The following is a 15,173-nucleotide window of genomic DNA, read 5'->3' on the forward strand; positions in this document are numbered from 1 at the left end:
TAGGGCCATAACCTGCCAGCCCAAGCCACGGCGGCCCCTAACAGGCCACAAGCCATTCTCGCTCAGGACACAACTATGACCAACACTCCACCTAAATAGCTACCCATCTCAGCCATGTACTACCCAAATCGCCCACAATCCCTATTTGACTGTCCCAAAACAACCCACTCAATCACGTTAAAACAGTCCCAAAACCCTGCAATAGAACAACCCTTAACAACCTGCACAAGTGACCCGTAAACAGTCCTAAAACGGTCCCTCATCACCCCATGAAACAGTACCGCTCAACGCATTATAACGGTCCCGTAAATGCATAGAAAACCCGACCTACATCAGTCACTCTTATGCCCCCAAAAAATTCCCGAATCCCTTCAATAACATGTCCCAAACAGCCCACTCGCAACCCTTATACGGCGCCAAAAACAGACAAAGAACCTAGCTCCAAAAATCGAGCCACCACAGACCTAAACACCCCACATACTCATCCCAAAACAGTCCATACAAGACCGTGTAACCCGTAACTAACCTATAAGCAAACCTGCTCAAAGTGGATCAAAGACAGTCCAAAGATGACTACTTAAGACCGCGCCAAAAAGCCACCAAAACCGTACTCGATCGTCCTCAAAACAATCCTAAAAACGCATACAACCCGTCCCCAAAATCAGCACCAAAACAGTCCATAAACACGCTTCATTCAACCGTATCTTTAGCATTTGACACAACCAGAGTATCAATAGTTATTTTGGTCATCATACTTGGTTACTATCATAAGAAATAAAAGTAATCAAATACATACCAGAACGGGTTTAGTACGAATGGTAGAGTTGGAAGAGTATACAGTAGAGACAACTAAAGTGATACTACAGGAAATCATATTCAGAAGCCAATTCACATAAATCTAGAAGGTGTGGGTCAAAGTATAACAAAAGCTATAAACTAGAGTACACAGCTACGGTCAAAACAAATCAAGCTTTGGGGTAGGCTCAAGGACTCCCATAAAAAGATCAATTCAAGAACGAAACAGGAACAAAACTCCTTTGATATATACATACAAAAGATTTTTGAGACCAACGAATGCAGATGAGTATAAAGAACCAAACTTTATCAAACAAAAACATATAAAACGACATATAAGACGGAAATTTTGACATTTGTCGAGTAACCTATCACCGTTACCTTTTTTGCTCTCCTAAACGACTGAGGAATCGCCCAAGGATGACCTTAAACCCAAAAATGGAAGAAATTAGACCAAAATCCGAATCCCTTGTAAGACGGCCGTTCTGAAATAGGACGAAAGCTTGGCTCTTTCTTACATACAAAGAAGGAGGATGAGATGAGGAAGCTATTGGTGTAAAATTTATCAAATTTGGTTGAGAAACGGAAGAAAAATCGGGGTTTGAGTCTCGGCAAAAATGGCGATTTGTTGATGCTGAGATATTGTTGTTCTTCTGATAGAACGAAGAAGAAAAGGGGAAAAATAAGGGGGTGGGGACGGGTAGGTTAGTAAAGTAGTAATATAATAATAATAATAATAATAATAATAATAATAATAATAATAATAATAATAATAATAATAATAATAATAATAATAATAATAATAATAATAAAATGTGACGGTCTATGGTTAGATGGAAATTCGTCTTAAACCTACTATAATTTAAGACGGAGCTTTATTATTGTCGCTATTAATATTATCCGACAAAAATATTTATTTTGTATAAACAAGCTTGTGAAAAGGTAACTTTTATAAAATTTATGTTCAAAAAGAGATTAATTAAATTAAATAATTTAAAAATATGAAATGAAGCAATCGAATGGTTAAATAAATTTCAAATGTCAAAATGAGAAATTCGCGGGTGTTACAATCACCCCATCTTTTAAAAAGTTTTGTCCTCGAAACTTGAAGGTAGAAATAAAAGGTTATAAAGGTAAAACTGGACTTTTGAAATTGGTAACCCAAAACATTAAAAGGTCACTTATCGTAAGAATTAAAATTCTTTCAAAAGTTTCAAATAAAATTTTCCGATGTAACGATTCTCATCAAAGGAACGGAAGTGTTCTCGTTACGTATTCAAGAACATCACATTCCAAATCAAAGATAAGGTAAAAAGGCAAATCATTTGAATAAATAGAAAATCAAAATGTTTTCCAAACATTTATGGAGAGTTTTCAAAAGTATAGGTCTCATTCATGGAACGAAATTGCTCTTGTCGTGCACACAAGAACGCTAACTTTCCAAGTCAAAGACAGAATCAAAACAAAATCAATTCGCCGACAAGCATAGAACAAGTTATCGAACGTCTCCAATAACGAGTTCTAACATCCGATCAACGTTAAAATCAAAAGAAAAGGTAATCCACTCAAATTTTCTTTTGCAAAAGCCAAAATGGAAATAAATGTTTCACTTTTAAACTCAAAAAGGAGTTAAATTCCTGAAAATATAATATTAAACCTTGACAAAGAAATCATAAATAGATCAAAGTTAACAGAAATTGGATAAAATTTAAAGAAATCACAGGTTTAGCAATTAAAATCATGATAAATAAGTTTATATTCAAAGAACAAGTAGGGAACTAAATCAAATTTTCATTTTCAAAATTTTAAAATAGGTAAGGTTTTGCAAAAGTAACATAAACTTTTAACAACGAATCCAAACTGGTAACTTGAAATGTTTAGAAATTGTACGAGATGAAAAGTGATTTAGACATCATAGATACAAGTATGCTAAGAGGATTCATACTTAACTAATCAAAAGTGCCAAGATGAAGCGAAAAAGAGAGGTATGAACAAGAACCCTTATGGTAAAAGAAGAAGGGAATTAGACAAGAAGGAAACGCTGTGTACTCAAATCTCAAACAACAACATCATCCTAAACGGTTCCGACAACTTCCTAACAACAAAACTTATAACCAGAACACTCCCAAGGATTTCCTCAAACATCTACAAACAACTTCTACAAGATCAAGGTCAAAGTTCCAACAAAGCTGTACTCGTATCCAACTAGCGTCAACCATGGGTTTCTCAAAATGGTAAAACCCTCAATCAAAAATCCAAATTCAAAAGTTCTTTTGCATATTCTATCATCCTAAGGAGATCATGTTATACTCTCAAAACTTAAAGCATAGATGGTGACATTCTCCAAATCACGAGACAACCACCCAAAACATCTAACTCATCTCAACCTTTACCGATCCCAACTTATAATCGCATCTCAAGAACTCTGGCTACTAATCCTCATTACCGCAAAGTAAATACCCAAATGAGATTTCAAAACTAGCTGCAATTCTCACTTAACAAGGTTTCTATGTAACCATCACAACACTCACAAAGTATACCGACTATGCTAACCTCGAGCTCAACTAAAATTTCCAAGTAATAACAACAAGGCCAAGTTCTATTACCTAAGTATCATAGGCAACTCACACTTAACACATGGAATCCACCAATCAACTATACTCACTTTATCAAGGAACTAGGTATAAGAATCACTAAGCATGTCACATCACACTACCTAGTCTTTCTAACATCACAGCCTCTCAAAACCAAGGGTTACGGGTCAACCACAAACAAAATCCACAAAGCCAAATTATCCAACCAAAATTAACATCTCACAAAAAAAAAGAGAACTATCAAAAAGGCGTTAAGGGAGGATAAGCAAGGAACAAATGACAAGTTGAGAGGGTACAAGAGCAACTTCCAAGGAAAAAGAAAAGAGAGTTTAGGAGAAGAAGCAAGCATTAAGAAGTAAAGAGTAAGGCAAGGTACACAAAGATGGAGGAATAACTTCGAGGAAGAAGACGCATTCTTCACAAGTTGAACAAATCATCAATGCTCGACAATAGGCACCAAGTCTTGATCACGGCACGAGTAAGCTCACGGTCATTGATCCAAGGGTGCAAAAATGATTGACAATCAACAAACATGTTAGAACTTACCAAAGAGCAAACACAATACAGACTACCACCTTAGGTCCTTAAGTCTACCCATCTCTCATTCGTTATTCAAGGTTAAGTTCAAATTTAAATTGGGGTACACGTGTGTGCGTCGGGAGCAACATAGGCTCTGATACCAACTGTGACACCCCGCGATAAGGCGGAAAATATAACTTATAAATTCAAGCGGAAAATAGGGAATTTTTGAAACTTTTAAAATTTAAAGCGCGGTTTTATCAAAATACCTAACACAAACAAAGAATGCGGAAATAAAGTTTAAATTATACAAACGTGATAGTCAAGGTGAGAGAAAAGATATCCCTCGAATGACAATACAATAAAAGGTGAGTCTAAACATCATAATAAACCGACTAAAAGGCCAAAGTGCTCGCTAGCTCACACATGTCTTCACCCCATGAATGCACCAACTAATACCTGTCATTCATGTAAACATGAACGCCACGATCGGTGGGGAGTAACTCAAGGTTCTCCCAGCCACAAAATGTCAAAACGAACATAACAAGGAACTAAAACAGATAAGTCATATAAGATACATACAAAAGATAAGAATATCAAGTTTATATGTAAACATGGCAAATAATTGAGATGGAACAAGATAGGCCACCATTAGCATAATAAAGATTCAACTGTTCACGTGAGACCATTAAATAATATGAAAGACAAGAATACGATAATCTATACCAAAGCACGCATTTCATGGAAATACAACATAGATGTGAGATTAGAATCCGAATCATGTGAAGCGGTTAAGTAAGGGATCAAATAAAAATCGTAGCCATTACTTGGAAAACCACTTAGCAAACAATTCACGGCACGTGGCCACTAATGTCACATTCATACTTATGGCTTGCATCTCACCATAAGAACGGATGGGAACATCAATCCCGACGATCATATCGCAACTAGAGGGCTTATAGCTCACCCCTAGTATCCGATAGGACCAAGACAAACAACAGACAAATACCAATATCTATAACCAAGCAAGACCTTTACTACTCATATATCAATATATAATTCCCCTGGTAGGACGACAATGGTACTCCCAAGACTCGGTCCTAGTCTAAATCGCCGAGACTCTCGGGACAAGATACGAGTTCCCGATTCGACATGCGGCAGAACAGTCCGCATCCAAGACTCGAAGACAGATCGGAAATCGAGAACCCACAATCGGCAGGACAGTCCGAAAGAGGCGGAAAATATGAGTTAAACCCACAATCGGCAGGACAGTCCGAAAGAGGCGTAAAGATAAGTCAAGCAAAAAGGTATAGCATAAAGGCATTATCAAGAATACGACTCAACTAAGCGATACGAATCAACTTGGAAAGAGACTACTACATATAATGAGCGAATGATAATTCGAGTAAGACAATCCAAGTCCAGTTATACTCGTAAACATGGATTAGTGACTCATTTCTCAAATACTTGTCACTTGAATAAAAAAAAGTAAATGAACGAAAATGAACAATTTATAATAAGAAAGACAAGAATTTAATTATAAATGACTCGAATGTAAGATAGACCATTTACTACTTACAAAGTGTAAATAATCGAATTGGGTGCGTATTATAAGGAAAGCACGTTATATATAAATGAGATCATCAAATAATGAATTCCACAATTATGATCCATGTGAGAAAAATATATAAATGAACGGTATTTAACAAATTAAGTTATATAAAGCATGAGACGAGATTTAAATAAACCAAACACGAATTTAAATCGACTCAAACAAGGTACACAACCCGAGGCTAGGCCACGGCTCAATCATGGCCATGCCTCTACTCGTGACTAGGGCCATAACCTGCCAGCCCTAGCCACAGCCCAAGCCACCGGCAGCCCCTAACCAGGCCACAAGCCATTCCTGCTCAGGATACAACTATGACCAACACTCCACCTAAATAGCTACCCATCTCAGCCATGTACTACCCAAATCAGCCACCGAAATCCCTACTTGACTGTCCCAAAACAACCCACTCAATCACGTTAAAACAGTCCCAAAACCCTGCAATAGAACAACCCTTAACAACCTGCACAAGTGACCCGAAAAATGTCCTAAAACGCTCCCTCATCACCCCATGAAACAAATTTGCTCAACGCATTATAACGGTCCGTAAATGCATAGAAAACCCGACCTACATCGTCACTCTTATGCCCCCAAAACAGTCCTGAATCCCTTTAATAACATGTCCCAAACAGCCCACTCGCAACCCTTATACGGCTGCCAAACAGCCAGCAACCTAGCTCCAAAAATCGAGCCACCACAGACCCTAAACACCCCACATACTCATCCCAAAACAGTCCATACAAGACCGTGTAACCCGTAACTAACCTATAAGCGACCTGCTCAAAGTGGATCAAAGACAGTCCAAGATCTGACTACTTAAGACCGCGCCAAAAAAACAGCCACCAAAATCGTACTCGATTGTCCTCAAAACAAATCCTAAAAACGCATACAACCCGTCCCCAAAATCAGCACCAAAACAGTCCATAAACACGCTTCATTCAACCGTATCTTTAGCATTTGACACAACCAGAGTATCAATAGTTATTTTGGTCATCATACTTGGTTACTATCATAAGAAATAAAAGTAATCAAATACATACCAGAACGGGTTTAGTACGAATGGTAGAGTTGGAAGATTATACAGTAGAGACAACTAAAGTGATACTACATGAAATCATATTCAGAAGCCAATTCACATAAATCTAGAAGGTGTGGGTCAAAGTATAACAAAAGCTATAAACTAGAGTACACAGCTACGGTCAAAACAAATCAAGCTTTGGGGTAGGCTCAAGGACTCCCATAAAAAGATCAATTCAAGAACGAAACAGGAACAAAACTCCTTTGATATATACATACAAAAGATTTTTGAGACCAACGAATGCAGATGAGTATAAAGAACCAAACTTTATCAAACAAAAACATATAAAACGACATATAAGACGGAAATTTCGACATTTGTCGAGTAACCTATCACCGTTACCTTTTTTGCTCTCCTAAACGACTGAGGAATCGCCCAAGGATGACCTTAAGGAAGAAATTAGACCAAAATCCGAATCCCTTGTAAGACGGCCGTTCTGAAATAGGACGAAAGCTTGGCTCTTTCTTACATACAAAGAAGGAGGATGAGATGAGGAAGCTATTGGTGTAAAATTTATCAAATTTGGTTGAGAAACGGAAGAAAAATCGGGGTTTGAGTCTCGGCAAAAATGGCGATTTGTTGATGCTGAGATATTGTTGTTCTTCTGATAGAACGAAGAAGAAAAGGGGAAAAATAAGGGGGTGGGGACGGGTAGGTTAGTAAAGTAGTAATATAATAATAATAATAATAATAATAATAATAATAATAATAATAATAATAATAATAATAATAATAATAATAATAATAATAATAATAATAATAATAATAATAATAATAAAATGTGACGGTCTATGGTTAGATGGAAATTCGTCTTAAACCTACTATAATTTAAGACGGAGCTTTATTATTGTCGCTATTAATATTATCCGACAAAAATATTTATTTTGTATAAACAAGCTTGTGAAAAGGTAACTTTTATAAAATTTATGTTCAAAAAGAGATTAATTAAACTAAATAATTTAAAAATATGAAATGAAGCAATCGAATGGTTAAATAAATTTCAAATGTCAAAATGAAAAATTCGCGGGTGTTACAATATGAATGGACAATATGGAATGGGAAGGGTTATAATAAGATTTGAAGCAGCAGAGAGAGAAATGATGATAATTATGGCACAACTTCCTAACATATATTAATTAAAAAACAACTCAAACCACACATTACTTAGTATAAATACATGCATTATCTCAACTACCATTCCATTATCTCACTATCTCCAAATCCTAAATGCTAAAACAAACTCCAAACCCTAATTAATCTTTCAAACAAACTCCAAACTTCATCAACAAAATGAATGATATCATCCTTAAGACTCTTACTATGATCGAGAACAACAACAGTTTCATCCGCCGATTGCTCCACATTGAGGACAGTTTCAGGAGCTACCTTGTGGATACTCGATCCGTACTCAAGGACGCAAAAAAAGATGGCTTGACAGAGCAGCAGTTGTTGCAGCTATATGACGACATAACAACTGCTGAACGGAACCTCCAAATAGCTAAGGAGGAGAGGACGGATATCATAGAAGAGAATAAGACTCTCTATGAAAATATAAGAATTGCATTTTTATTAATGTAATTTTTTTTTAAATTTATGTATTTATATATATATATATATTAATTAATTAAGTTTATAATGCATTCATCTCTATCATCTTGTTTCTTCTTTGTTTTATTTTATTTAATTTGTTTTACTAGCTAATTAAGTGAATAATACTTAGAGAAATAACATAATGATCGATAAAAACACATACATACAAATGAAATAATTAGAAAAAAAAATAATGACGATGAAACCAACAGTGACGGCGAGATTTACCTGATAATTAGAGAAAGTAAGAGACGATGAAATCAACAGTGACGGCGAGATGATAAAGCGATGATGAGAAAGAGAGAAAGAGACGATGAGAAAGTGTGTGTTTTGTGTTTGTGTTTGTGTTTGTGTTTGTCTGTGTTTGTGTTTGTGTTTGTGTTTGTGTTTGTGTTAAGGTTTGTGTTTTGTGGCTGTAATTGATCTGTGTTTGTGTGGTTTATAGTATGGAAAGTATTGACAACGGTTGTTAAACAAAAACCGTTGTTAAAACGTTTTAACAACGGTTGTAAAACAAAAACCGTTGTTAAAAAGTTTTAACAACAGGTTTCAAAATAACCGTTGTGATTACTTTTTACTAACTTTGCACCGATTTTGCGCTAAATTATTAACAACGTTTGTGCATGTTTGACCCGTTGTTAAAACTTATAACAACGGTTATATAACTATACCCGTTGTAATTAATTTTAGTAAAATTCGCGCCATACATTCTACAACGTCTATTGTGATTTTCGTGAATAAGCGTTGTTAAAAGGGCGTTGTAGTTGCCTGGATTTGTAGTAGTGTGTAAGTTCAGTTAAGATCCTATAAGTTCAGCTCAGTTAAGATCTTATAAGTTCAGTTCAAATCCTATAAGTTCAGTTCAAATCCAATAAGTTCAGTTCAGTTCAGATCATATAAGTTCAGTTCAGTTCAGATCATATAAGTTCAAATCCTATAAGTTCAGTTCAGTTCAGATCAGATCCGTTTCAGTCCAAAAGAACAGGGCCTAAGGCTCTGTTTGGCAGACACTTTAGAACCTGATTTGCCTCAAGTAGCTTTTTTCACAAATAGGATTATACACCCAGTTGTACCAAAGCATTGTACAACCAAGGTATAAGAATCTGAGCTTATATGTATTCTTTCTGAGCTAATTCAAAGTTTATGTTTTTAATGTGTAAATAGATGAAGTCAATACTTTCTAATAGAGCTCATATTCTTTAACATAAAGCTAGGATACTTTATCACGAAGTTAAGATTCTATACCGTACAACATATACAACTGGTTGTATAATCCATCAATTGAGCTTTTTTTGGCAAAAAAATTCAGGAACCTTATTTTTTTTTAGAGTGTTTGGTAACTATTTTTTTTGTTTACTAAAAAAATGTGCCTGAAATGAAATGTAACCTCATGTAGAATTTGGGAAATCATGTACCTGATTCTTTTTTATCTACCTATTTTACCCTTGTTTTTTTTAATGTTGTCAATTAAAACTTCATTCAATACTCCTCTCAAATAACACAAACAGCCGTTAAACTAAATTCTTCAATACGCTTCACCGAAAAAAAATCAAAATTCGTCAACAGAGCATCAGATTGCTTCGCCACCACACACACAGTAAACTCCTCAACTTGCTTCTACGGTAGCGCCATAAAGATATCTTAGCTTGTTTCCTTTTCATTAATTTAGTTGATTCGATCGAATTGGTTTCGTTAATTATCTAGTTATATATGAATAGAAAACCCAATGGAAATTGTAGGTGGGTTTTGTCGATGATGATGACTTGGTTACTTTGAGTAAACATGTTAATGGCTTGGTCGATCCTGTAGATTGGGCGTTTTTATATTTCTAATTTATGATATATTGGTTATTAATGCTTTTTTTACTAGTGCAAATTATGTGGGTTTTCGATTCATCGTAAATTATGTGAACGAGCCGTCGATGGAAATGAGAAGCATCAGCGATAATATTGCTACTTTAATTTGGAATGCAACTTAATTAAATTCATTTTTTTGTGCATGAGTTTAATAGAGAACCATTTTTGTATCCATAGAATACATTTTTCGATGATATATTCTTTGAATTTTTTTTTCTTTTACCTAATCGTGATATATTAATTATTTTTCTCATTCTCTTTGAAACATGTTGGAGACTTTCGCAAATATATTGGAAAAACTACATTATAACTTTATTATTAACAACGCCAAAGACAATAGCACAAGAATAATAGCAAACACATAAACGATAGTAATAATAACCATGCCCTTTTACGTCATTTGATAAAATATCGGCTACCTTTTCAGCAATAATTGTAATGCATGATTGCTGCTTTTGGATGGGTTACAAAATTGTCATACCATTGATTTTGTTATCTTAAGAATCTTTATTGGTGTAATTAACCGCCGAAGACATTGAGTAAACATATGATAAAGTTGGGATAAAAAAACACTCAAGATATTTTTTAAATTAAGAAGTTTAAAATGGACGGAGAAAATATTAATTTTGCTATATATTTACAAGTCAAATTTATAAATGATTTTATATATATACTCGTGTAACTTTAAACAAATTTTAAACTAGTTTCATTATAAGGCAATGACAAATGCCTCTGGAGAGGCTACTAAATGAAAATATAAGCGTAACTAGTAATTCGGCAATTAAACTTAGGATGGTCGGAGTCTCGGAGAATCAAACATGACCTAACTGTGGTTCCACAAATTTTAATTACTTTATTTTTCTATTTTTACTTTTCTTTAATTACGGTAGCGCCGAAATTCTGTGTCATCAGGTGGCGCCTTATCGCCATCCGTAACGTAATTGTTTGGAAGATATTTTCAAGAACAAGATATGTTATTGACCCTTTATAATGGATAAATTGCATATCAGAAGTGATAAAACAATTAAGGACTTTGATTCACATTAGATAACTGATACAAAGTAATTAAATCAATAATAATGACACAACGATGATTCCCTCAGCCGCCTCTTTGTTAGCATAGACTTGAGCATCGGCTTGCTGTCAGCATCGGTTTTCACAGCGTTTTGTGATGTTTGGCCGTCCGTTGTCCGCTTTGCTCCAATCTCTCCTTTAATTATTCTTGCCTCACACAATGATGACTCCCTCGACCCTGTCCTTCTTATTCTTAGGATAGACTTGAGCATGGGCTTGCTGCCGAATTTCCCAGCGTTTCTGGGTTTTGCTCCAACAATGATAAATCTCTCGGACTCGTCCTTTTTATTATTATTATTATTATAGACGAGAGCATCGAATTCAGGATCTTCTTCTTCTTCTTCTGTTGTTCCGCCCTCCTTCCTCAGCTCTGCTCCAATATCTTTATCCACTGTTGCCACATGATTAGCAGCCTCCAAATAAAATCCATAATTAGGAGTTGTAACATCATCAAACTTTAAACCAAACTTGTTAAACTCCACCTGCATCTTATAAAAAAACTTCTTGGTCGAATAATGAGGCCTTTTACACATCTCTTCGATATTCATCGGCATTACATCATCGTCAATGATGTCATCTACGAGATCATGCACGTTGTTCAAGTAATTGAATTCCGTGCTTATAGTGACGAGTGGAGGGAGCATGAAATAGAATTTCTTCCCGCTCCTTGCTTGTAATACTTCGAACAAGTAGTATGTGGAGTGGAGGGGGACCTCCTCTGCGTTGCACCCTTTAGCGAGGTTTTTGTTGACCATAGACCACCTTGAGATCCATCCTGTTGTCACCATTCTCCTTGTTAATGCTATTCTTCTCCTTGTTACTTTTGTGTTTTTATTTTTTTGGGACTAGTTTTGCTTTTATATCTACATGCCTATTCAAAATAATCCTAAGCTGAATAGGATTAGGTAATACTCCCTATATATTTACCATATATTAGAAAAAAAAAAGGGGAAGTATAAGCTGAATAGGATTAGGTAATATATATCTACTAGTTTTAGGATTGAATGTTTTATTATTTAATTAAAGGTTAGATATGAAAACAAAATTGCAGTTATTATAAAGGATTTTTGAGACACTAGCTAGCGTAATGTTTTATTACTTCCACCATAAAACAAGGATCGGAGGATACGGCAGGGAAGATGTACTGGTGGCAGAAGTTAGGCAAAATTGAGTCACTCACAGGTAAAAATATAAGACCATGCAAAAATGGGAGGAGGACTAGAATCTAGAGGCAGGTACATCTGGATTCTGGAAGTAATAAACCTGCAGAAGCATAAATTGTTTATTTTATAGGGGTGTTACATTAGGCGTGTGTATTGTCCTTCGGTCTTATTCATTTGTTTATTTTCTTTTATTTTTATAAGGAATATTTTAATCAAAGTAAAAAAATGATTGAGAGGAAAGAAGTATTCGTCCGTCCAGTCAATTGTTGTTCTTTGGTTTTTGTTCAAAGACCAAGAAAAGAGGAAGAGACCAATTACTAAATGCCATGTGGAACAAATTGAGAGTGAATGATTAAAAGAGAAAGGACAATAACTCATTGAGACACCCAATATGAAAAATGACGACAAATGACTAGGACATAGGAGTAATAATTAAGCATTTTCCCCAAGTATACTCCGACTTCAACCCCAACTATAAATCATTCATGTTTATGTTTATGTTTGATGTTTGATTTCTATTTTGTCTAGATGTTATTGTTTCTATTATATTGTTGTCCATATATTAATTCGATTTTATCACGAGGAATCTGTGAACAGATGTTTTATATTTGATCGACTATCATAATATATCGAAGATGTCTTAGTTTGTTCACTTGAATTCGATATCTCAATTTGATCTCATGCTGAGGATTACATATTTATGTCAAAACCGATTATTTTACACAAGTACGAAAGATTAAAAAAAACTCAAAATTACAAGGACAAACAACAACATTGTTTTATTTGCAAACTCTTTTGGTACAAGGTATGTGATAGTTCTTATGGGGTGCGTAGGGATGCAACTTCTGAGCTCATCTTCTTCTTCTTCTTCTTGGAAAATAGCCCTCCAATCAAAGGAATCAATGGCTTTTTCGGCTTTTTCTTAAGAGAAGGATGTCTCTCCAAAAACGGGCCGCTTTTTTCAGGCATAACAACCTGAGCAGAAAAGGCAGCATTCGCAAAGGTCACGTATCTCTTCTTTTGGAAGTCGAGTGTCTCATCGGTGAAATCTTCATGTTGGTCTCTTTGGTGTAGTCTAGGCTCGGACCTTGGTGGGTCTTCGACGTACTTGAGGTCTTCCATCTCGTATTCCATCATTTGTTTCTCGGACTCTCTTTCGAGTTTTAGCTCGTGGAGTTCTCTCTTTGTCTTCTCGAGCTCTTCCTTGAGTGATGATAGACAATTAGCCATGACCGTTGTCTCCTCTTTTGCCTTTTCAAGGGTTTGTTTTGTTTCTTCTAGTTCCGATGTCATGTTTCCAAGGTTCATGTTGCTTGTTTCGTATCCATTGTTTGTATCGTTGTCAACCTGAAATTAGGAATTTATATTTCTCATTATAAATACGTTTTAACTTAACCGTCAGAGGTTTCGCTCTAGATATTCCCGGATCTAGGGTTCTTTTTAATTACTTGAATTATATATATTGGAATCTAGCACTTGTCAAATGAACATAATGTGGTTAAGTACTGAAGAGGTCTTAGTTTAGTAGTTAAGACTAAGGTATCGTGACAATATGAATATAAGTACAAATGACTTAGATGCTTACTTGAGAATGGAGTTTCTACTAACTCAATGTCAATTAGAGACAATTTTTTTTTTTTAATTATTTAATTTAAAAAAGAGAAGCTAATATGGAGCTTTCTTCCGAATGTGCACAAGAGTCAGATTCTTTAGTAAAGCTCTAGTACGTTAACATAAAAAGTAGGCTAACCTAATAAATTACAAAAAAATATATTGTGGGCTTGCTTGGGACCTTGGGTGATCTAACCTCAAATTAAACACCAATTGTGGACTTTTATCATATTATTAATAAATGACACACTAACTAATGAATGTTTTTTCAATGTAAAATGAGATATGTGGGCGATTTTAATGCTGATAGGATTTGAACTCATGTCATTAGTAATACATTTCATGACTTTACTAATTAAGCTAGTTGACATTATTTGCACACTAACTAATGAATTAAGATAAAAGAGTACTAGTAAAAGAGAAGAGAAAGCAAACCTCATGAAGCTTAGGAGCATAAACTTCACCAGCCAAAACTCTTTCTCCAAACAACGTAACAGCCTCCCTGACTGACCTAAACGGTGATCTCGTATCAATTTCCGCCCTCCGACTCGTCGCTACAACCCCATCTTTGCCACCCATTTTAGTGTTATCAATGTTATACTGAAAAGAATGAATATATAGTAATGAAATGAGGTGGGGTTAGTTACTTGGCGTCCACTTCACTAAAATTCTGTTAATATTTGGGAAGGTGTAAGTAGTGAGTAATATAGGCAATTTTATTTGGTTTATTATATGAGGAGTGTGGGACCCGGTTAGATTCGAGTGCACCACACTTGGAGCATGACCTTTCAACACACGCACAAGTTTAGCTTGTTGGCTTGGTGCATGGGTAGGTCCATTTATGCTGCTTGCATACTTCATTCTTAAGCTCAATATACATATGCTAATATGAGTGTGTTACTCTTAAGCTTGTCAGATTAGTACGTATGGGTTTTGGATACTTGTCTTACTTAGAGCGTCAAAGTATATCAACCAAACTCAACGAGAGTGGCGGAGTCAGGACTTTTTTACTCCAACAGGGGAGAAAAAATCTTAACAGGGACGAACGGGTAATAGTTTAAGACAAACTCGAAAAAAGTTGAAAAATTTTAAATGAAAACTCGCCAGCAGAGGCGAGCCCCCCTAGATCCGTCGCTGCCAATGCCCAACGATTAGTTATTAGACTTTGGAGTTTAAGGCAAACTCAAAAAAAAAAAAAAATTGGAAAATTTTAAATGAAAGCCTTTTCTATCCGGTTTATTTGTTTAACTTTTTAATTTACTAGGTAGTATCCCGCACTTCGCG

At 35.4% G+C, this 15,173-nt stretch overlaps 1 protein-coding gene across 1 annotated transcript; it reads right to left on the minus strand.

Moving 5' to 3' along the window:
• Window positions 1-12,922: 12,922 nt before the first annotated feature.
• Window positions 12,923-14,588, minus strand: LOC141612193 (WEB family protein At1g75720-like). Its single transcript, XM_074430915.1, has 2 exons — window positions 14,325-14,588; window positions 12,923-13,625 (listed from the first exon to the last, which is right to left on the minus strand). Exons 1-2 carry the CDS (start codon window positions 14,466-14,468, stop codon window positions 13,098-13,100), a joined length of 672 nt encoding a protein of 223 aa, XP_074287016.1. The 5' UTR covers window positions 14,469-14,588; the 3' UTR covers window positions 12,923-13,097.
• Between the last annotated feature and the right edge of the window lie 585 nt (window positions 14,589-15,173).

Source organism: Silene latifolia, chromosome 1, assembly GCF_048544455.1.
Source record: "Silene latifolia isolate original U9 population chromosome 1, ASM4854445v1, whole genome shotgun sequence".
NCBI lineage: Eukaryota > Viridiplantae > Streptophyta > Magnoliopsida > Caryophyllales > Caryophyllaceae > Silene > Silene latifolia.